The 24,596-nt window shown below is 49.0% G+C and overlaps 1 protein-coding gene and 1 long non-coding RNA gene across 2 annotated transcripts in view; one reads left to right on the top strand and one right to left on the bottom strand.

Moving 5' to 3' along the window:
- Positions 1-14,660, bottom strand: part of CERK (ceramide kinase) — a 173,574-nt gene extending 158,914 nt beyond the window's left edge. The window contains exon 1 of the mRNA XM_073573495.1: positions 14,365-14,660. Within this exon, the coding sequence (XP_073429596.1) occupies positions 14,365-14,515 (151 nt within the window). The 5' untranslated portion in view covers positions 14,516-14,660. The remainder of the gene's footprint in view (positions 1-14,364) is intronic.
- A 5,052-nt stretch (positions 14,661-19,712) lies between these two features.
- Positions 19,713-23,376, top strand: LOC141087733 (uncharacterized). The gene is made up of 2 exons (XR_012231716.1): positions 19,713-21,506; positions 21,609-23,376. It is a non-coding gene; the product is annotated as an uncharacterized lncRNA (long non-coding RNA).
- The last annotated feature ends 1,220 nt before the right edge of the window (positions 23,377-24,596 follow it).

Genomic DNA, 24,596 nt, shown 5'->3' with positions numbered 1-24,596 from the left:
TGTGCCGAAATTCCAGACCGTTTCTGCATTCAAGTCCACATGGGTAGCCAATGCTGCACATTTTGTTGCAGTTTTTGGAGCAAGAAGGCTATGTGTACACTGCATGTTTTAGACGCTAACGCAGCAGCGGAGTTTCTTCATGCAAAGCAGATTCAGGAAATCCTGGCAGCCGGGTGTAAAATTGACACTCTTAGGTTATGTCCATATATTGTGTTTTTGCTGCTTTTTTATCCAGATTAAAAGCTGCGTTTTACAGTACCAGCAAAGGCGATGAGGTTTCCGAAATTTCAAGTACACATTAGTTATTTTTCCTGACTGAATTGGAAACCTGTGTTTTTTAAAACTGCAGGACGTCACTCAGCATTTTTATACCTGTATCATGAAAAACCCGGTAAAATCTGCTTTTTTTTTTTAAGCCGCTTCTTTACGGCCAATAGAGCAGGTTTTGCCTGCAGAAAAAAATGCAGCAATGACGCAAAAAAAAGTAAGTGACCAGAGCAATCTTGTGTGGGTATTCAGCAGAGAATGCTGGGAGATTTATTCTCTGAGGCCTGCAGAGATGTGAATGGGACCTTTATCCAGCTTCAGAAAGGTCAGGAACAAATCTGCTGGGAGTGAATATTCATGAATACAGGCTGTTGCTTATAATAGGTACAACATAAGTCATGGACTTACTAATGCTAGGTAATATGGATTTTAACGGTGTTTTCCACTAGAATAGTATTAATAACCTATCCATTGTAATGAAAAACCCCTTGAAATTCTTATTTAATCTGTAAAAGGCTATCTAAAGTTGGACCTAGGGTATCTCTGAATGGCTACATCTGACTATACTTAAGGCTACTTGTATATATATTGTAAGGGATCAATCAGCTCTCTAGTAGGTGCTGGTACCGGGGATCCGGATTCTTTAGTACAAACAAAGAATCAGTTTATTAAGTGTCCATAAATCGGTCAGAATGACAAATCAAAATAGCCTTTTCTGGCACAATGTGAAAACAAAGTAAATAGTCCATACAGTAGTGCAGCAGGCAACATTGGAGGCCTCCACACCTCATCTTACAGACCCAAACACCAGAGGTGCTATCACCTTGAAATCCAGACAGTTATGAGCATCTCTTAAAGGGAATCTGTCACCCCTTTTTTCGAATGAGCTGCCAGCACCGAAATCAGGGGCTTATCTACAGCATTCTGTAATGCTGTAGACAAGCCCCCGATGGAACCTGAAAGATAAGAAAAAAAGTTAGATTATACTCACCCAGGGGCGGTCTGGGTCCAGTTTTGGTCCGATGGGTGTCAAGGTCCGGTGCCTCCCATCTTCTAACGGTGACGCCCTCTCCTTTGCTTCCCTTCACGGCTCCGGCACATGCGTAGTGCTCTGCCCTGTTGAGGGCAGAGTTCTGCAGTGCGCATTCGCCAGGAGAGGTCCGGCACCTACGCACTGCGGTATTCTGCTCTGCCCTCAACAGGGCAGAGCACTGTGCCTGCGCCAGAGCCACGAAGGGAAGCAAAGGAGAGGACGGCATCGTATGAAGAGAGGCACCGAACCACAACACCCATCGGACTGGACCGCCCCTCCCCCCCGGTGAGTATAATCTAACTTTTTTTCTTCTCTTTCAGGTTACATGGGGGGCTTATCTACAGCATTACAGAATGCTGTAGATAAGCCCCTGATTTCGGTGCTGGCAGCTCATATTTGAAAAAAAGGGGTGACAGATTCCCTTTAACTCCAGTTGAACCTCCTGGATTGAAGGATGGGAATGACGGAACCAGCCCTTCACTTACCAATCATATCCCACACCTGAACCCATACTGCTCCACTAAATCAAAACCTCTCAGCACCCCATCAGTGCTGGAGCCTTTTTCAGATGTCACATCACCAAGGTCAGGTACCTTGGTGACACATACAATCCATTCCGGACCCATCATTAGCAGACACCCTTATGCTGCCCCGTCTACTATGTAACCTATATACAGACAGTTTATGGACATCTATGGTTAGGTTACTTTGCCTGTGGGGATTGGATGGGTTGTTACCAATATCTGGTAAGAATTTCATGTCAACAGCACCTTATTTCACCCACCATACGAACATAGACACACACACACAGTTAGGGCCAGAACTATTTGGACAGTGACTGAACCTTCGTGATTTGGGCTGTACATGCCACTATTTTAAAAGTAAAATTAAAAACTGAGATGCAATTGTAGTGTAGACTTTCAGATTTAATGAAATATCCTCTGAAATATTTACGAATTACAACCATTTTCTACAAAGCCTCCTCATTTCAAGGGCTCACAAGTAACTGGACAAAATTAACTTTACCATAAATAAAATGTTCATTTTAAATTCTTTGTAGGCAATGACTGACTGCCTGAAGTCTGGAAGTCATGGACATCACTAAACACTCGAGTTTCGTCCTTTGTGAAGCTTTGTCAGGTCTCTACTGCAGCTGACTTCAGTTGTTGCTTGTTTGTGAGTCTTTCTGCCTTAAGTCTTGTCTTAAGTATATAAAATGCATGCTCGATAGTGTTGAGATCTGATGACTGACTCAGCCAGTCCACAATATTCCACTACTTTGCCTTAAAAACACCTGGGTTGCTTTTGCATTATGTTTTGAGTTATTGTTCATCTGTTCTACAAAGTGCCGTCCAAATAACCTTGCTGCATTTGGTTGAAATTGAGCAGAACGTATAGCCCTGAGCTCGCTTCCTTAGATGATTTTTGGCAAAGTCTAATTAGGTCTTTCTATTTTTAAGGCTGATTAATGATTTGCACCTTGCGGTGAACCCTTTGTAGTTGATCTCATGAAGTCTTCTCTTTATGGTAGACTTACCGTAGATACTGAAACACCTACTTCCTGGAGGGTGTTCTTCACTTGTGTGGATGTTTTGAAGAGGTTTTTCTCACCATGGAAAGGAATCTGCGATCATCCACCACTATGGTCTTCCATCACTGTGCTCTTCCACGGACGTACAGGCCTTTTTGAGTTTGCAAGCTCACCTGTGTGCCCTTTTTTTTTTTTTGCAGAATGTACCAAACTGTTTATTTGGCCACTCTTAACATTTTTGCAATCTCTGATGGATTTCTACTTTTTTTCACCCACTTCCCTTTAGAGCTCTTTTGACAGCTTGTTGTGGTTTCACAGCAACAGCTTCTAAATGCAAATGCCACACCTGAAATCAGCTCTAAACCTTTTACCAGCTTAAATGATGATGCATTAATGGGCCAAAAGCCCATGCCCAAGCCCATCCGAGAGCTTTGGAGATAAGTGTCCAATTGGGCCCTTGATAAAGAGGCAGCAAATTATTAAACAGATGTAATGTATTTTTCGGACTATAAGATTAACTTTTCCCCCCCAAAACTTGGGAGGAAAATAGGGGATGCGTGTTATAGTCCAAATGGTGGATTAACAGGGGTTGCGGCCAGGGCTGTGGAGTTGGAGTCGGTGCTCATTTTGGTGGAGTTGGAGTCGGTATAAAATGGACAGACTCCTAAAATATATAATAAATTGGGTACAGTAGTTCAATGCAGAATGTGCTGAATATTTTTTCATAGGAATTTGGGAAAGTTATGAAATGTCCTATAAATGACTATTCTATTCCTGATCTAAGGCTACATTCACACATAGCGTTTTTCCTGCGTTTTTTGAGGATACGCTTTTCAGCTGCAAAAGCAGATCAGATTTTTTAAAAAAACGCATCACCTGAAAGGTTTTTGAGCTCATAGATAATGTTTTCAATAGCAAAAGCAGATTAGAAATCTGCTCTATCGATCCATTTATCCATATTGTATCTGTACTAAAAAGAATGAAAGCCGGGTAGCACACAGACTAACACTCCTTTTTTTTTTAGCACCAGTCAGGTACACCTCATTGCTGCCCAAAAGGACGCCCAGGACAGGCATTGCTCGTCTTCAGTAACACATCAACATCAATTGACAGTTGGAATAAATAGACTGCATTCACCACCACATCTTAAGGTGCAGGTTTTATTTTCAAGTGTAGGGGTGTATACTATGAGGTTCTGCAGCAGCTGAGGTGTGCAGTATGAGGTTCTGCGGAACAGTACGAGGTTCTGCCCCCCCAGGTTTGCTCCTGGCTACGCCCAAGGTGTGAATGTAGCCTGAGGATCTAGGCTTTGTCTTAGCTGAGATAAGTCATAGTGGTGTGCGCGTATATATATATATATATATATATATATATATATATATATATATATATATATATATTACAGACCAAACGTTTGGACACACCTTCTTATTCAAAGAGTTTTCTTTATTTTCATGACTATGAAAATTGTAGATTCACTCTGAAGGCATCAAAACTATGAATCAACACATGTGGAATTATATAATTAACAAAAAAGTGTGAAACAACTGAAAATACTGTATGTCTTATATTCTAGGTTCTTCAAAGTAGCCACCTTTTGCTTCGATTACTGCTTTGCGCACTCTTGGCATTCTCTTGATGAGCTTCAAGAGGTAGTCACCGGAAATGGTTTTCACTTCACAGGTGTGCCCTGTCAGGTTTAATACATGGGATTTCTTGCCTTATAAATGGGTTGGGACCATCAGTTCTGTTGTGCAGAAGTCTGGTGGATACACAGTTGATAGTCCTACTGAATAGACTGTTAGAATTTGTATTATGGCAAGAAAAAAGCAGCTAAGTAAAGAAAAGGCCATCATTACTTTAAGAAATTAAGGTCAGCCAGTCCGAAAAATTGGGAAAACTTTGAAAGTGTTCCCAAGTGCAGTGGCAAAAACCATCAAGCGCTACAAAGAAACTGACTCACATGAGGACCGCCCCAGGAAAGAAAGACCAAGAGTCTGCTGCGGAGGATAAGTTCATCCGAGTCACCAGCCTCAGAAATCGCAGGTTAAAAGCAGCTCAGATTGGAGACCAGGTCAATACCACACAGAGTTCTAACAGCAGACACATCTCTACAACAACTGTTAAGAGGAGACTTTTGTTCAGCAGGCCTTCATGGTATAATGGCTGCTAGGAAACCACTAAGGACAGGCAACAAGCAGAACAGAAGAGACTTGTTTGGGCTAAAGAACACAAGGAATGGACATTAGACCAGTGGAAATCTGTGATTTGGTCTCATGAGTCCAAATTTGAGATCTTTGGTTCCAACCACCATTTCTTTGTGCGACGCAGAAAAGGTGAACAGATGGGCTCTACATGCCTGGTTCCCACCGTAAAGCATGGAGGAGGAGGTGTGATGGTGTGGGGGTGCTTTGCTGGTGACACTGTTGGGGATTTATTCAAAATTGAAGGCATACTGAACCAGCATGGCTACCACAGCATCTTGCAGCGGCATGCTATTCCATCCGGTTTGCGTTTAGTTGGACCATCATTTATTTTTCAACAAGACAATGACCCCAAACACACCTCCAGGCTGTGTAAGGGCTATGTGACCAAGAAGGAGAGTGATGGGGTGCTACGCCAGATGACCTGGCCTTCACAGTCACTAGACCTGAACCCAATCGAGATGGTTTGGCGTGAGCTGGACCGCAGAGTGAATGCAAAAGGGCCAACAAGTGCTAAGCATCTCTGGGAACTCCTTCGAGACTGTTGGAAGACCATTTCCGGTGACTACCTCTTGAAGCTCATCAAGAGAATGCCAAGAGTGTGCAAAGCAGTAATCAAAGCAAAAGGTGGCTACTTTGAAGAACCCAGAATATAAGACATATTTTCAGTTGTTTCACACTTTTTTGTTAATTATATAATTCCACATGTGTTAATTCATAATTTTGATGCCTTCAGAATGAATCTACAATTTTCATAGTCATGAAAATAAAGAAAACTCTTTGAATGAGAAGGTGTGTCCAAACTTTTGGTCTGTACTGTATATATGTAATCGATATTACATAGTGTATTACATATTTACAATTTATTACAGTTTGTGTTCTAAAGTTGTATTCCAATAAATATATATTATGATCTAAATATCTTGATTATTGGATCATAAAAATGATTAAATGTCTGATGTTCACATTGTACTACAATACATTTTTCACTTAAATATAAGTAATATATGTGGGAGTCGGAGTCGTGAAGTCGGAGTTGGAGTCGGTGTAAGGGAAACTGAGGAGTTGGAGGTTTGGCTTACCGACTCCACAGCCCTGGTTGCAGCAGTGGTGTAACAGCGTCCCTTCCTGAGGGAACCGGCGGGTGCAGACGTGTGAGCGATGCTGAAGCACGGTCTCGGCGGTGAGCAGTGCGGAGTGCATCATTGGCTTGCCTGCGGCCATCTCCCTGAAGCCGTGGGCCGTCAGAGGCAGCGCGTGCTCGGATTGAGATCTCGGCTGGGCCCATCGCTCTCCATTTTCCTGAGGCTGTGGGCTTCAGGAAAATGGCCGCTGAAGACCGCGCATGCGCAGATTGAGATGTTGGCGGCCCTCGGCTTCAAGAAAATGGCCACCGAGAACTCAATGATGCACTTGACACTGCCCTCCGTGGACACCGAGCCGCAGCATCGCCACATTTCTGCCTCCGGCTCCGTGAGGAAGGGACCCTGCACCATGCAACGCACTTTGCTCTGCCTCACCGCCGACACCAGACCTGCAGCAATCGCACTGCTGGGATACCCCGGGACTGCAGCATTGCCCCACTTCTGCCGCCGCCGGCTTCATGAGGAAGGGACCATGCCTCCTGTGACCCCGCTCTACCACCGCTGACCCTCAGGTAAGATACCTTAAATTCGGACAATAAGGCGAATCCCCATCTTATAAAAAAATCATTTTTTTGTTATTTTCCACTCCAAAATTTGGGGTGCGTCTTATAGTCCGAAAAATACGGTAATTCCCAAACCCCATCTCCAAGTAGGATTTAGATATCCTCAAATTAAAGTTGAGAGTCTGCACTTTAAGCCCATATTGATATAACTGTATCATGAATATGTTTTGTTAAACAGCTAAAATGCCAAAACTTGTGTCACTGTTCAAATACTTCTGGAACTAACAGTATAATGAGGCTGTCAAGCTCGAATTAGGAAACTTTCAGCCAGTCCATGCTCCGCAGCAGAATACGGACTGAAAAACACAAATTTATGAAACTGGCCTTTTCCTTATTATTATTGGTATTATTCCCCGTTGTTGCACCTTCTTTTTATTTATGTATACTTTATTTAGATATACATTCATCTACTCATCATTTCTTCATGCATGGCCATGTGCATGATGCCACCATTGAGGCCTCTAACTGCCCTGCCCATTTTTCCATTTGTCTTTTTCTTAACCTTGCATGGATTCCTTGTACTGTATTTTTATATTTTTATTTTCCAAATTGTCTCTTCAGAGAGGAAGAGGACTAGAACTCTAGTGACACCTATAGCAATCCTAAAAGTCAATATTAACTATCTATCGAGCCTTGTCACATAACTTATGATTAAAGCCAAAACCAAAATCTCAATTTGCAGACACCATGTTTTGGGGTTCTGCCTCTCATCGGTGCAAAGTGAGAGAGGCATCTGACTGGGTTCCAAGCAGTAAGGTTCCTCCTTGTGGAGAGCGCCACGTCAAGCCTGACATGCCGAGGTGGAGAGACATTTAAGTCGCAATGCTTCTCCGGGAAATATGCAAATTGTCACTTCAGAGAGGAAGACGACTAGAACTCTAGTGCCAACAACTGGAAGTAGCAATCCTAAAAGTCGATATCGACTCTCTAACGAGCTTTGTCAAATGGCATAGGATAAAAGCCAAAACCAAAATCTCAATTTGCAGACACCGTGGCTCTCCGCCGGGAGGAACGTTACAGCTTGGATCTCAGGATTTTTTATTTTTTTTTAAGAGGTTGATAAAAATAGCTATATCCATTATAAAAGTGGACATTATGCAAAATGGCTCAACAATATACCTGAGAATCAATTTCAGAGGATAAGGAAAAGTTGTAGCCTTGATGATGACTTCAAACAACAGGCTAATATTTTGAAGGAGAGGTTTTTGAAGCAGGAATATCCTAATGAACTTGTAAAAAGGGCTTTTAATAATTCAAAACAGGATGCATTGATTAATAATATAAAATCTAAGGAATCCTCTAATAATCATTTTTCAATGAATTTCATAACACAGTACAGCTACCAACACAAGGAAATCAGAAAAGTCCTTGAAAGAACTGGCCCATCTTACTAAATGATCCGATTATTGGACAACATCTACCCAGAAAATCCAGGTGAACAATGGTATTAAAGGTGTCTTCAAATGTGGTTCTAAGACAATAATTGTCTGTGTTGTCATGCGATCAAACATCGTGCAGTTAATCTTGTATCCTCTGTAACAAATGAAACCTTTCATATTAAGCAACATATGAATTGTATGACAGGTTTTGTCATTTATCTGATAACCTGTAAATGTGGGACACAGTATGTAGGGAGAACCATGCAGGCGCTCCACCTCAGATTGAATTCACACCGCTATAACATTAAAAGGGGTTTTTTACTTCACGGTTTATCTAAACATTTTTTGTTAGCGCACAATAAAAATTATAATGAACTCAACATATGTCCTATAGAATATATACCGAGTAATGTCACAAATAGGACTCAAAAGCTCAACCGCAAAGAAATATACTGGATCTACCGGCTGAGTACACTAAAACCGCATGGTTTCAATGAAGTCACTGAGGTGTTCCTTTGAAGTAATTATGTTCTGTTCTAAAATATTTTTTTTATTTGTTCACTTTTTCCTTGTCTTGATTTTTAGTGTGGGTTGTTTTCTTGTTTTTTTTTTTTTTGAGCACATGCAATACCCTGCCACTATTCATTGATAATTACATTTTAATATGTTGTTTAATATCGTGAACATCACTATTCCTATATACCGCAAATTTTACCGCACAACCAATTCAATAAAGAAAGGATAGTGTAAGTAATTTTAAATATATTTTAATAATTTTTTAATGGATATTTATTTTTTTTTATATAAATAATATCCTTTATATAAATAATTTTTATGCAATTTGTATCCTCCAGCAAGAACTGTGCAATAATATATATAGAAATAAGACCAAAAAATGTCTTTTGAAAGATTATTTTATTCAGAAATTTCGCGGTATAAGTTTGTTTTTCTATACATGTTGTTGGATTTGGCATTGTTTGTGTGGTTTCATGGTGGCTCTCTCGAGAGGATGTTCTCCCTGTAAGGCATTTCTTCTTTTTTCCCCCCGCTTTTGGAGGTTCTTGTCCCTTTCTTTTTAAATTTTCTTTTAATAATTTTTTCCATTGATTGTTAATAAAGAAATTAAATATATATTAGTTATTTTATAATGCAACTATAATAATTTTATAGCAGAAATTTATATATATTTTGACTACTAAGTGTCTATCATGTGTTCAAGCAATGAACTTTGACATTCTTTTGAATCAGGTGACCTGTTAGACGCCGAGCACCTGAATGACAGGTGTACTGTTTTTTCTATTTAAGAACCTGTTCATGAAACTTGCATGTGGATTTTTTCCTGAGGAAGGAGTTCTGTGAAACTTCGGAACGCGTCGAATAAAGACCACTGTAATAATAATTGTTCATAATGATTCACAGCGCGGATTGTCCTACGACGGTCCCTCGTGGATCTGCGGTTTCTGCAGCAGCGAATCCTCCATGCTTATTACAAGCTCCATCTGGTGAGTGTATTATTTTTGAATTGATATACCTACACTGGATAATGCACTACTGCGCTATTTCTCTTCAATAGTATCCCCGCTTGGATCTCAGTCAGACGTCTCTTACCCCGTCAAACCAGATCTCACACTTTGCACTGATGAGGGGCAGTACCCTGAAACATGGTGTCTACAAACTGAAATTTTAGTTTTGGCTTTTATCCCAAGTCATGTGACAAGGCTGAGTCAATATTGACTTCAGTGAACTCTGAAATGCTGCAGCGTTTCAAAGAGAAACATTATATAATAGCCTCTGGGGACTGAACCACACAAGATACTAGTCTGACATGCGGTTCCATGGCAGCAGCTCTCCACCCTCTGGCCTTTAGTGAGAAGTCTACATATGGCATGGGAGCATAGAGGGAGACCTATCGATGAAGGGGAGCAGGTGCGGAAAAGTTGTCAGGGACCCACCTGTCCGACTAGTCTTTCACTCGGCTCAGTGCTCAGCTATTAAACTATGCTTCTCCCTGATACCACCGCTGACCCTCAGGTAAGATACCACAAACAGTGCATGATCCATGTTGCCCGTGGATCCCAGGCAGTATGTATCAGCTGTCAAGATTCACTTCAAATACAGGAAATGATATAAAATAAGAAGAAAAAAAACATTACTCACTTATTAAACAATCCTAGGGCTCAAGTGCCCCACACCCCTGTATGACATCATATCCATCATTCACGTTACTGGTCCAGCCAACCACTGGCAATAGCACTGACATTTACTGCACAAGATGCTAAAGCAGGCAAGAAATAATGGATGTCAAGTCATCGATGCAGGAGTGGGGAGTACTGATGCAGCGGGACTAGAGAGAGAGGACTTAAAGGGGGTTTCCATGTCTAAGATCATGATTATTACTTCTCTGCCCACCGATCAGAAATGATTAGCTTTAGTTTATACTGGATGTAAACATCATAAACACAACAACCTGGCTCATAATGGTAAATAGATGTCAGGCCATAATAATATGCTCAAAAACCAATCCTAGGTCACATAGAAAAAGGAGAACAAATTGGAGCTTTCAGATTAAAAATTTCCTTTATTAATACAAAAATTATATAAAAACAGTTTGATGACTCATAAAAAGAAGTACAGGCAAGTAACAATACAAAAAAGGGGGGGGGAGAAAATGTTCCTCTATTAATCTACTGTGCATATATATCACCTTAGTATGTATAACTCCTTCACAGACCATGACATCAAAAACAATTAAATGATGCCAGGTAGTAACCAAATCTTACCCATTCTACAGGACGGTCCCAAACAGAAATGCCATGCAAACATTGGACAGAGTGGAACACCACGGCTCCGGCACTGTCCTTAGTGGCCCCCGCTCAGTACTACCGATCAGCTGCAGTGAGGGGAGCGGCTTGGGGTCTGCTCTTTACACCTGGCCAGTGGCAGCACTAATAACCGCTGATCTGTGCGGTGTCAATGACCTGACCTTATGTATAAGGCCATATAACAGTAGTGGAAAAATAGGAAACTTTCATGTCCCGGGCCACACCATTACAGCAGAACGCAAAGCCATGACATATTTACAGCATTAACAATATACAACCAACTACTAATAGGAACAAATAAAATCCCCAAACACGTCAGGGTGATATAATGGAAGTCATCTGCCAGTATTATGAGCCGGAGCCAGAAGCAAAGTGACAGCATTATGTTATTAACAGGCCAGTTATATGCCGACTCCTGTACTGATCAGACATCCCAGGTGGATGATATGGGGCTGCAAGCAGGATAGGAAGAAGAGGGAGGGGGTCACAGGGTTCTCACACGGAGGGAGGGGGCGAGAGGCCACATTGGTCACCCGCAGGGGAAAAGAGGAGGAGGCTGCATGAGTCGCCTGAGAGGAGGCATCTGACAGGGGTCGCATACAGGAGGGGGGTTAGAGGAGAGAACCCACAAGGGTCACATGTGGGGGGCATCACAAGGGTCACACGCAGGGGTGAAGAGAGGGTACTACAAGGGTCACACCCGAGGTCACGAGCAGGGGGAAAAGGGGGGAACCCAAAAGGGTTACATGCAGGGGAGAAAGAGGGGGAACCCACAAGGGTCACACATAGGGAGGAAGAGGGGGGAACCCACAAGGGTCACACGCAGGGAGGAAGAGGGGGGAACCCACAAGGGTCACACGCAGGGAGGAAGAGGGGGGAACCCACAAGGGTCACACGCAGGGAGGAAGAGGGGGGAACCCACAAGGGTCACACGCAGGGAGGAAGAGGGGGGAACCCACAAGGGTCACACGCAGGGAGGAAGAGGGGGGAACCCACAAGGGTCACACGCAGGGAGGAAGAGGGGGGAACCCACAAGGGTCACACGCAGGGAGGAAGAGGGGGGAACCCACAAGGGTCACACGCAGGGAGGAAGAGGGGGGAACCCACAAGGGTCACACACAGGGAGGAAGAGGGGGGAACACACAAGGGTCACACGCAAGGGGAGAGGAAGGAACCCACAAGGGTCACACGCAGGGGGAGAGGAAGGAACCCACAAGGGTCACACGCAGGGGGAGAGGAAGGAACCCACAAGGGTCACACGCATGGGGAGAGGAAGGAACCCACAAGGGTCACACGCAGGGGGAGAGGAAGGAACCCACAAGGGTCACACGCAGGGGGAGAGGAAGGAACCCACAAGGGTCACACGCAGGGGTGAAGAGGGGGAACCCACAAGGGTCACACTTGGGTGGAGGCTACCAAAAGGATGACACGTGGGGGGGTTAGAGGGGCGTACCACAAGGATCTCACGCAGGGGGGGCAGAGGAGACTACCACAAGTGTCACACCGGGGGAGAGGGGCTACCAAAAGGATCACACGTGGGGAGGAGGGGCACCAAAAGGGTGACACACAAGAGTGGCGGGGGGGAGCCCGCAAGGGTCACACACAAGAGTGGCGGGGGGGGGGGGGGAAACCCGCAAGGGTCACACACAAGAGTGGCGGGGGGGGGGGGAAACCCGCAAAGGTCACACACAAGAGTGGCGGGGGGGGGGGGAAGACCCGCAAGGGTCACACACAAGAGTGGCGGGGGGGGGGGGGGGGGGAAGACCCGCAAGGGTCACACACAAGAGTGGCGGGGGGGGGGGGGAACCCGCAAGGGTCACACACGAGTGGCGGGGGGGGGGGAAACCCGCAAGGGTCACACACAAGAGTGGCGGGGGGGGGGGGAAACCCGCAAGGGTCACACACAAGAGTGGCGGGGGGGGAACCCGCAAGGGTCACACACAAGAGTGGCGGGGGGGAACCCGCAAGGGTCACACACAAGAGTGGCGGGGGGGGAACCCGCAAGGGTCACACACAAGAGTGGCGGGGGGGGAACCCGCAAGGGTCACACACAAGAGTGGCGGGGGGGAACCCGCAAGGGTCACACACAAGAGTGGCGGGGGGGGGGAACCCGCAAGGGTCACACACAGGAGTGGCGGCGGGGGGGGAACCCGAAAGGGTCACACACAGGAGTGGCGGGGGGAGGGAACCCGCAAGGGTCACACACAGGAGTGGCGGCGGGGGGAGGGAACCCGCAAGGGTCACACACAGGAGTGGCGGCGGGGGGGGGAACCCGAAAGGGTCACACACAGGAGTGGCGGGGGGGGGGGGAACCCGAAAGGGTCACACGCGAGGGGGGGGGGGGGCCCGCAAGGGTCACACGCGAGGGGGGGGGCCCGCAAGGGTCACACGCGAGGGGGGGGGGCCCGCAAGGGTCACACGCGAGGGGGGGGGGCCCGCAAGGGTCACACGCGAGGGGGGGGGGCCCGCAAGGGTCACACGCGAGGGGGGGGGGCCCGCAAGGGTCACACGCGAGGGGGGGGGGCCCGCAAGGGTCACACGCGAGGGGGGGGGGCCCGCAAGGGTCACACGCGAGGGGGGGGGGGCCCGCAAGGGTCACACGCGAGGGGGGGGGCCCGCAAGGGTCACACGCGAGGGGGGGGGGCCCGCAAGGGTCACACGCGAGGGGGGGGGCCCGCAAGGGTCACACGCGAGGGGGGGGGGCCCGCAAGGGTCACACGCGAGGGGGGGGGCCCGCAAGGGTCACACGCGAGGGGGGGGCCCGCAAGGGTCACACGCGAGGGGGGGGCCCGCAAGGGTCACACGCGAGGGGGGGGGGGCCCGCAAGGGTCACACGCGAGGGGGGGGGCCCGCAAGGGTCACACGCGAGGGGGGGGGCCCGCAAGGGTCACACGCGAGGGGGGGGGGCCCGCAAGGGTCACACGCGAGGGGGGGGGCCGCAAGGGTCACACGCGAGGGGGGGGGGCCCGCAAGGGTCACACGCGAGGGGGGGGGCCCGCAAGGGTGGGGGCCTGCAAGGGTCACACGCGAGGGGGGGCCCGCAAGGGTCACACGCGAGGGGGGGGGTGGATACTGCCACAAGGGTAACACGCAGAGGGTGATGCACACAAGACCCATATGTCAGGCTGCACCTACACTTCTGTCCAGCATTTCCAGGAGTTAATGGTCCGATATCACAAACACATGGAAAAGTACGGAAAGTTCTATGAAGTTGTTTAGCAGCAGCACATTGGTGCCACAGGTGCCAGGCGGGTTTCACAACATGTTGTATGTAATTACACCCAGTGATAAAACACAAACAGGGCGGTCGGGGCACAGGCTACACGTTCTGCCCACAGCCCAGCCTGGCACACATTGCCCATACCAGCTGTCTGTGGCCCTGTAACAGCCCCTCCCCCATTCTGGGCACCTGCCACTCACCAGCTCGGCTACTGCGTCCTTCCAGCCGGGGCCTGACCTCTGTCCAGGACAGCAGCCACCGGCCCGGGTCCAGGGTCACCTCACAGCTGTGACTTTTCACGGACAGCACAGAGCACAACACCGGGGGGCAGAGAGGCTGCACGGGCTCCATGACGTCTGCTTCAGGTGCCGTACACACTGTCAGAACCCGCGGCGCCCCCGCCGGCCGATCACATGGATTCTTCCCAGCTAGCGGTCCAAGACTTCCATTGTCTGCACCAAGAGCTTCCGAGGCCCCGCCCCCCCCGCGTCAACACGTATGCAAATGACCGCGTATGGGAGGAGCTACAGGCTGGCCAAGCGAAAGCGCAATGGGGAGGGGGACTCGTGCTGGCACAGCTGGCATCTCCGGGGTCCCTGTACTGACCGGGCACAGCTGGCAGCTCCGGGGTCCCTGTACTGACCGGGCACAGCTGGCAACTCCGGGGTCCCTGTACTGACCGGGCACAGCTGGCAGCTCCGGGGTCTCTGTACTGACCGGGCACAGCTGGCAGCTCCGGGGTCTCTGTACTGACCGGGCACAGCTGGCAGCTCCGGGGTCTCTGTACTGACCGGGCACAGCTGGCAGCTCCGGGGTCCCTGTACTGACCGGGCACAGCTGGCAACTCCGGGGTCTCTGTACTGACCGGGCACAGCTGGCAGCTCCGGGGTCCCTGTACTGACCGGGCACAGCTGGCAACTCCGGGGTCTCTGTACTGACCGGGCACAGCTGGCAGCTCCGGGGTCCCTGTACTGACCGGGCACAGCTGGCAGCTCCGGGGTCTCTGTACTGACCGGGCATAGCTGGCAGCTCCGGGGTCCCTGTACTGACCGGGCACAGCTGGCAACTCCGGGGCCTCTGTACTGACCGGGCACAGCTGGCAACTCCGGGGCCGCTGTACTGACCGGGCACAGCTGGCAACTCCGGGGCCTCTGTACTGACCGGGCACAGCTTGCAGCTCCGGGGTCCCTGTACTGACCGGGCACAGCTGGCAACGCCGGGGTCCCTGTACTGACCGGGCACAGCTGGCAACTCCGGGGTCCCTGTACTGACCGGGCACAGCTGGCAACTCCGGGGCCTCTGTACTGACCGGGCACAGCTGGCAGCTCCGGGGTCCCTGTACTGACCGGGCACAGCTGGCAACTCCGGGGTCTCTGTACTGACCGGGCACAGCTGGCAGCTCCGGGGTCCCTGTACTGACCGGGCACAGCTGGCAACTCCGGGGTCTCTGTACTGACCGGGCACAGCTGGCAGCTCCGGGGTCCCTGTACTGACCGGGCACAGCTGGCAACTCCGGGGTCTCTGTACAGACCGGGCACAGCTGGCAACTCCGGGGTCTCTGTACTGACCGGGCACAGCTGGCAACTCCGGGGTCTCTGTACTGACCGGGCACAGCTGGCAACTCCGGGGTCTCTGTACTGACCGGGCACAGCTGGCAACTCCGGGGTCTCTGTACTAACCGGTTTCAGCTGGCAGCAGGGTCTGTACTGACCGGGCACAGCTGGCAACTCCGGGGTCTTTGTACTGACCGGGTACAGCTCCTTGGTCTCTGAACTGACCGGGCACAGCTGGCAGCTCAGGGTCATCTATACTGACCGGGCACAACTGGCAACTCCGGGGTCTCTGTACTGACTGGGCACAGCTGAGCTGGCAGCTACGGGGTCTCTGAACTGACCGGGTACAGCTGGCAGCTCTGGGGGTCTCTGTACTGACCGGGCACAGCTGAGCTGGCAGCTTCGGGGCCTCTGTACTGACCGGGCACAGCTGGCAACTCCGGGGTCCCCGTACTGACCGGGCACAGCTGAGCTGGCAGCTTCGGGGTCCCTGTACTGACCGGGCACAGCTGGCAACTCCGGGGTCTCTGTACTGACTGGGCACAGCTGAGCTGGCAGCTTTGGGGCCTCTGTACTGACCGGGCACAGCTGGCAACTCCGGGGTCTCTGTACTGACCGGGCACAGCTGGCAGCTCCGGGGTCCCTGTACTGACCGGGCACAGCTGGCAACTCCGGGGTCTCTGTACAGACCGGGCACAGCTGGCAACTCCGGGGTCTCTGTACTGACCGGGCACAGCTGGCAACTCCGGGGTCTCTGTACTGACCGGGCACAGCTGGCAACTCCGGGGTCTCTGTACTGACCGGGCACAGCTGGCAACTCCGGGGTCTCTGTACTAACCGGTTTCAGCTGGCAGCAGGGTCTGTACTGACCGGGCACAGCTGGCAACTCCGGGGTCTTTGTACTGACCGGGTACAGCTCCTTGGTCTCTGAACTGACCGGGCACAGCTGGCAGCTCAGGGTCATCTATACTGACCGGGCACAACTGGCAACTCCGGGGTCTCTGTACTGACTGGGCACAGCTGAGCTGGCAGCTACGGGGTCTCTGAACTGACCGGGTACAGCTGGCAGCTCTGGGGGTCTCTGTACTGACCGGGCACAGCTGAGCTGGCAGCTTCGGGGCCTCTGTACTGACCGGGCACAGCTGGCAACTCCGGGGTCCCCGTACTGACCGGGCACAGCTGAGCTGGCAGCTTCGGGGTCCCTGTACTGACCGGGCACAGCTGGCAACTCCGGGGTCTCTGTACTGACTGGGCACAGCTGAGCTGGCAGCTTCGGGGCCTCTGTACTGACCGGGCACAGCTGGCAACTCCGGGGTCCCCGTACTGACCGGGCACAGCTGAGCTGGCAGCTTCGGGGTCCCTGTACTGACCGGGCACAGCTGGCAACTCCTGGGTCTCTGTACTGACCGGGCACAGCTGGCAACTCCGGGGTCTCTGTACTGACCGGGCACAGCTGAGCTGGCAGCTTCGGGGCCTCTGTACTGACCGGGCACAGCTGGCAACTCCGGGGTCTCTGTACTGACAGGGCACTGCTGGCAACTCTGGGGTCTCTGTACTGACCGGGCACAGCTGGCAACTCCGGGGTCTCTGTACTGACCGGGTACAGCTCCTTGGTCTCTGAACTGACCGGGCACAGCTGGCAGCTCTGGGGCATCTATACTGACCATGCACAGCTGGCAGCTCCGGGGTCTCTGTACTGACCGGGCACAGCTGGCATCTCCGGGGCATCTGTACTGACCGGGCACCGCTGGCAGCTCCGGGGCATCTGTACTGACCGGGCACAGCTGGCATCTCCGGGGCATCTGTACTGACCGGGCACCGCTGGCAGCTCCGGGGCATCTGTACTGAGCGGGCACAGCTGGCAGCTCTGAGGTCTCTGTACTGACAAGCACGCTGGCAGCTCTGGGGTCTCTTTACTGACTGGATACAGCTGCCAACTCCGGGGTCTCTGTACTGACAAGCACGCTGGCAGCTCTGGGGTCTCTTTGCTGACTGGATACAGCTGTCAACTCCGGGGTCTCTGTACTGATTGGGTACAGCTGGCAGCTGCGGGGTCTCTGTACTGACAAGCATACTGGCAGCTCTGGGGTCTCTGTACTGACTGGATACAGCTAGCAGCTCCGGGGTTTCTGTACTGACCGGGCACAGCTGGCAGTTCGGGGCCTCTGTACTGACCAGGTACAGCTGGCAGCTCTGGGGTCTCTGTTCTGACCGGGCACAGCTAGCAGTTCGGGGCCTCTGTACTGACTGGGTGCAGCTGCCAGCAGGCGAGTACCCGTAGAGCCTCATCCTTGTCTTTACTGTCCTAATGCATTCTGAAATAACTGTTTTGCACAAAATCACGAGGACAAAAAAATACAGTGTGTGCATGAGATTTCTGAAATCTCATCGACTCTGCTGGTACTGTAAGGCTGTGTACCCACGTTGCGGTTTGTATGCGTTTTTTGCAGCATTTTTTGCCGCGAAAACACATACAGAACGCACCTCATGCATTCCTATGGCATTCCACACATGCTGTGCTAATGCTGCGTTTTTTTCCGCTACGGAATCGCATAGCGGAAAAAAACGCAGCATGCTCATTATTTTTGCGGAATCGCCGCCATTCCGCACTCATAGGATTGCATTGATCCCTTTACTTTCCGCATGTGGCTATACCCACCATGCGCAAAGTGAGCGGATCATGTGTGGATGGTACCCAGGGTCTGGAGGAGAGGAGACTGTCCCCCAGGCCCTGGGTACCATATACCTGTAAAGAAAAAAAATTAAAATAAAAAAAAAGAATTAAAATAAAAAAATCCGGGTTATACTCACCTTCTGGCGTCCCGTGCAGCCTTACCAATGCTCCCACCAACTCCCGTTCCCAGTAATGCCTTGGTGCAAGGATCTGTGATAACTTAGCGGTCTCGCGAGACCGCTACATCATCAAAGGTCTTAGCCGCAAGTCATCGCTGGGAATGGGAGCATCGCTGAGGTCTGGGAAGGTGAGAATATCAGGTTTTTTTTTTATTACGGTATTATTTTTAACATTCTATCTTTTACTATTGATGCCGCATAGGCAGCCTCAATAGTAAAAAGTTGGTCACACTAGTCAAACACTATATTTGACAAGTGTGACCAACCTGTCAATTACATTCCAAGCGATGCTTGGAATGCGCATGAATTTCGCAAGCGAAAATCGCATGAAAAACGCTTGTTTTCCGCTGGAAAAACTCACGTTTTTCCCGCGGCACGAGTTGCCGAAATGCTGCGGAAATTTCTGCAACGTGGGTACATAGCCTAAAACGCAGCAGAAAATTTACATAAAAGTACTCTGAAAAAAATGCAACTTGTGAACATAGCCTAAGACTATGTCCCATGGTCTCACTAGGTCGCCTAATAATATTCCTTATGTTGGAAGGTGTCTCATGTCAACCACAAACTGGGAAATCCGGTGGTCACAGGGCACCAGTGTTTTCATCACAGGCCTCGAGGCCATCTGCCATTGTGGTGCTAATACCCCCTACTTATTGTCCTAAACCATAGAGGTGTGTCAGGGTGTCTTGGAAAATGGGGAGCCCCCCGGAGCCCTAGAAAAATGACCGGGTGCAAAACACGCAGTTATTAACATTGAAATTGCTTTCACCTGCGATCAAGTTGGAAAGCATGCCAAACCCACATTTTATTCATAAAGCAGACGAGACTGAAGCCTAGGGGCTCCTGCAGGACTAGGGGTCCCCGTCATACTTGCTTTTCATGAGGCAATATTACCTGCACCCTAAGGCTCCAATTGTAAAAGCCACTTTGCATATATTCTCCTTAATATTGAAATTACAACACCAAGAAGGAAACATTACATAGTAGAATTCCGTTAATCACGGGATGGACATACAAGTTATTGGTAATTTAAAGTAAAAACGGAAACACTATTCCAAACATCTTGACTTATTCAGTATCGAGGATGAGTGTCACGAGCACAAATCCCCACACTTACACACCTCGGCTTCTGTCAATGAGGTTATTAATGGTTGTTTGAGGAATTTTCTGTCCTGCGAACTGCACTTGGCTACGCAAAGCATTGAGACTGGAGAAATGGCCATGAAGAGGCCTTCACAAAGCAACACCAGACCCATCCCATTCCTGGAATTATGAGGTGCGGTGGCATAATCTACACTAACAGAACCCCTAGTATTCATTCCAGGTGCACTAACATTGATCTGGTTGTGAAACCAATGGTACAGCCATTTCTCCAAAGTGTCCTAGAAGCCGATTTTCATCACACCACCAGGCTGCATGTTATTCGTGTTGCTGTGAGAAGCCTGCATGTCCCAAATGTGCCTGCAGCATCTCCAGACTTGTCTTCCATCGAGCACATCTAGGACCTCCTTGGTTGGTAATTGCAAAGGGAGCTGCTATCAGTGATTCTTGATGATTTGCTCAAGTGCATTCAGCGTAGCGGAACATTCTTAAGACAACCACTAATAAGCTCTCTGATAGCAGACCATGTGTGTAAGTGCGTGTATTTCTGCACATGGCGCTCATACTCATTACTGAATAAATTGAGATGTTTTGAAAATTTTGTTTCCATTTTTTCATTAAATGAATATCATTAACAAATCTGTCCATCCTATGATTTTCATACACCCATGACTTTTTCTCTTTGGTGGTGCAATTTCGATGTTGAGTCAATTTATACTATGAGCCCTGCAGTTGTGATGTCATACCCTTCTTCCCTGATTACACCTCCATGAGTATAAGGCCGGAGTCACACTGGTGAGGAATACGGGTAGTGCGAGGCGCAAAAAGCACGCATTAGACACGGACCAATGATTCTCTATGGGGTCACTCGCACCAGGCGTATATTTCTCCTCCGTATCCTACGCTCCGTGCCACTCGCAGCATGCTGCGATTGTCAGCATACTACGCCCGTAGCACGCCAATGCAAGTCAATGGGTGCGCAAAAAATACGGATTACACACTGACCACACGTGTGACTTGCGAGCAATACGCAGGTCTTTTGGCTGGTGACAGGAAATGGGCCAATCCATCATCAGGAAGCATAGACATGCAAATGAGCTCAAAAAGCGCTCCAGACATCCAGGAAGTACGCCTCCACGGAGTACAGCAACAGCATGGTGTCCACTTACATAAATGTGGAGATGCTAATTGTGCTGGTGCAGGAGCGTCCAGAAATATGGGACCCACGCGACGCAAACTATGCGAACCGCACACGAAAGGAGGCGTCATGGAGGCGCATCTGTCGCCAGATGTACCATGACTTCGGTGACAGACCACGTGAGGAGCAGCAGAAAATAAGTAAGTGCAACCATAAAAATATAATTAACGTTAGCGCGTGCTATAAAATGACTCTACAATCAGCCCCCCCCCTTCCTGGGCATGTAATTTTAGCCTCATGAGGCCGTTACATTAGGATGTGACATGTGGCTTCACACAGCCATAATTAGGGGTTAGGCCACAAGCTCCTCATCCTAGCCACAAAAATTATTTTCAGGGGAGCTAATGAGACCCTGGGTATCGGCCCAATTACATATGCCACCATGGGTAGAACGCACACCCCATAAGGCCCCATGCCTAGACTACTGTTTGAAAATGTGACCACTCATATGTGATTTTGACAATCTTTCCTGTCACATTGCAGTTGAAGATGTGATGAAACGGTGGAGAAGCATCCGGGACCAATACCGCCGGGAACGCCAGCAGCGGTCCAGGAGTGGGGATGCTGGCCATGTAAAGCGGAAATATATATATTATGACCAGCTGAACTTCCTCGCCCCAATTCTGGCTCTGAGACCGTAAGTACATACCTCACACCACATGACACAAAAACATTACACAAATACTTTACAGGGACAAAAATATTGATGTATTTTTGCCTCTGTTCTATTTCATAACAGAACTCAATCCAACCTTACGGATCGAGGAACGGCCTCAGAGGCAGAGCCCGTTATTGATCCTGTAGGGGATGAGGTGGCTGGCCCATCTTCTCCCCCTACAAGAAGGATGTCTGAAGAGGAGGCATCACAAGAGCACACAATGGCTGCCCGACAAAACACACCACCAGGACGGTCTGCAGCTGCAACCTCACCCATCCTGGAAGAGATGGGCAACTTAAGCAGCAGCCCAACTGCCCAGATCAGGCCCTCCCCACAGGCTGCTCTAGCAACACGGCGAATAAGAAGAAGGCGCCAGGTCGCCATTCAAGAGAGCAGGACCAATGTGGACACTGGGATGCTGAATTACCTGTCCAGAGTCACTACAGATGATGGTGAGGAGGCCTATGCACGTAGCCTCACCCTTTATCTCCGTGCCCTTACCCGTGAGGTCAGGCTCCGTATTAGGGTGTGTATTCAGATCCTGCTTGATGCAAGCACCCCCCCCCCAATACCCCATATGAGGTGTTTGAATTTCTGGAGAGGTGGCAGCTCTCACCAAGAAATTTAATGCGCATGAGACCATCCACACAGATGCTTGCTAAAGCAGGGTCTGAACAGCCCCTAATACGTGGGCCAACACCTCAACCCCTTCCTCCCCCTACCCATCCTTCTATTCCGCAGCCCCAAATGTCTTCAGCAAGCCAACCCCACCAATATGGCCACTTGTACCCACCCAGTGTTGGAGGCTGGTCCCAACCTGGTTGGGGACGATCTGGCTATCTTGGTGGGTATGATCCACGGGCCTACCATAGCCAACAAGAAGCCCCTCACCATCATCATTATTACTCTGGGCAGTATCACCAACAGGCCCAGGAGGCTGGACAACAACAGCATCATGGGCAACAGTATGGCCCCACACAGGGCGATGTTGGCCACAATGTCTAGCAGCACCCCCAGGCTGTTCCTCCCCGTTCCCCTTCCCCTACATATGAGGATTTATGAATCCAAACTTTGGAGATGTCCAGTGACATGTAACTGGTGCTTCTAATCTAGAGAAAAAAACAGGTGTTCTCCATCACCAACATTTAGAACATAATTTAACACTCACATTTGTAAACAATGTTTTCCAAACATATGAAACAATCCATCATGACAGGCAACGCTACCTCACGCCTTTCACACAGATATTACATGTGTGTATAAAAGAGAATATTTAAATGCGCTATACTGTTACCTGAAAGGATGAAAATACACTAATCACTTGTTAATGCATAGGAAAGGTGTGCTTGCCTTTAGTTAAGTAGTCAACTTTGTTATTAGCATTCTCTAGGAAACCAATTTGAGGCGAACAGCATTCACAATATCACGCTCTCTCTATGTCTTAACAAGTGAGTTTTGTATTTTCATCCTTTCCAGTATAGCATGCTTAAATATTGTCTGTTCTACAGACAGGTAATATCTGTGTGAAAGATGTGAGGTAGCCTTGCCTGTCATGGTGGAATCTTTCTATGTTTGGAAAACATTATGAGGAAATGTGAGTGTTATCTTATTGACTTTATTTTGGTGATGGAGCTCACCCTTTGTTGCCTAATCCAGGTTAATGTAGGCATGCAGCAATGTTGTTATTGCATAATGTTTGTTGCAGTTATTTTCTGTTATGTTAATGTTACATCAAGTTAACGAAGGCCCAAAGGGTCATTTTGGCCATTGCCAAATTTGTGTGATGGCAAAATTATGTTTGCCTTTAAGCAAAAACCAAAAAGGCAAAACTAAAAATTTGTCTACTCTAGTTAACGTCTCTGTGTGATTTCTCACTATCCCTCACAACATACTAACAGACACCAACCAATGCAAAGAAACACTCATAGAATCATAACAAGGCTTGAGTAATATATATTTAGACACACTTTGAACCAAAAATAATTAGAACATAGACACAGCATTCTCTTGCCAAGAAGTAGCCCCCTCAGGTGAGATAAAGTAATTAGTGAATATATCACGCACTTTGAGGCCAGAGAGCGGTCTACGTTGAGGGATGATAGGTGGTCTCACCCTGAGCACATTGTCCGGCCTACGCACAACACCATCAGAGGAGGAGCAATCATGTATCCTGGTGAAGTTATGCAGAACAACACAGGCTTTCACAACTTCATTCACATTTTGCTCACTCAACTGAATGGCAGACTGGAGTACCCGCCATTTGGCACAAAGAATCCCAAAGGAACACTCCACCAGTCGCCTAGCACGTGATAGGCGCAAGTTCAAAATTCTGCGCCTGTGGTCAAGGTTGCGCCGGGGATATGGCCTCATGACATTACGTGATAACTGAAAGGCCTAATCTGCCACAAGGACATAAGGGACTGATTGTTCGGGGGAGCCTGGTAGCTGGTGTGGTGGTGGTAGTTCAAACTGGTTGGTGCGTAGCCGCCGACCCATTATGGAAGTATTGAAGACTCTAGAGTCTCCCGTCCTTCCATAGGCCCCAATGTCCACAATTATAAACTTGTATTGAGGGTCTACCAGAGCCAACAATACAACAGAAAAGTATTGCTTATAATTGAAGAATTGGGACCCTGAGTTCGGCGGCTTACGCACCCTGATATGTTTGCCATCCAGGGCCCCAATACAATTTGGAAACTGGCAGTCCTCCTCAAAGTCCCTTGAAATCCTTAACCAGTCTTCCATCCTGGGCTCGGGTAGGACCACCTGATGGAGTCTTGTCCAGATTTGTGCACATGTAGACCTCACTATGCCTGAATTGGTGGACTTTCCAATGAGAAACTCATGGTGGAGGGCGGCATAAGACAGGCCAGTGGACAGGAAGCTGTAGAACAACAGAAATAGTCCAGGTTAGAATGGCTAAAGTAAAAAAAAATCAGTTACATGCCGACCAAACTTGGTAGGAAATGAGAGAGAACAACACACACATATTTGGTGGCACAATGACTAAGTGATATGCAGTACATATTAGATGTAACATTGTGCTGTGTCAGTTGAAACATATTTTGA

Source organism: Dendrobates tinctorius, unplaced genomic scaffold (genome assembly GCF_039654945.1).
Source record: "Dendrobates tinctorius isolate UK_male_01 unplaced genomic scaffold, ASM3965494v1 ptg000035l, whole genome shotgun sequence".
In the NCBI taxonomy this organism is placed as follows: domain Eukaryota; kingdom Metazoa; phylum Chordata; class Amphibia; order Anura; family Dendrobatidae; genus Dendrobates; species Dendrobates tinctorius.
Note: the sequence above shows the minus strand (reverse complement) of the source record. Positions and strands in the feature narration are given on the sequence as shown.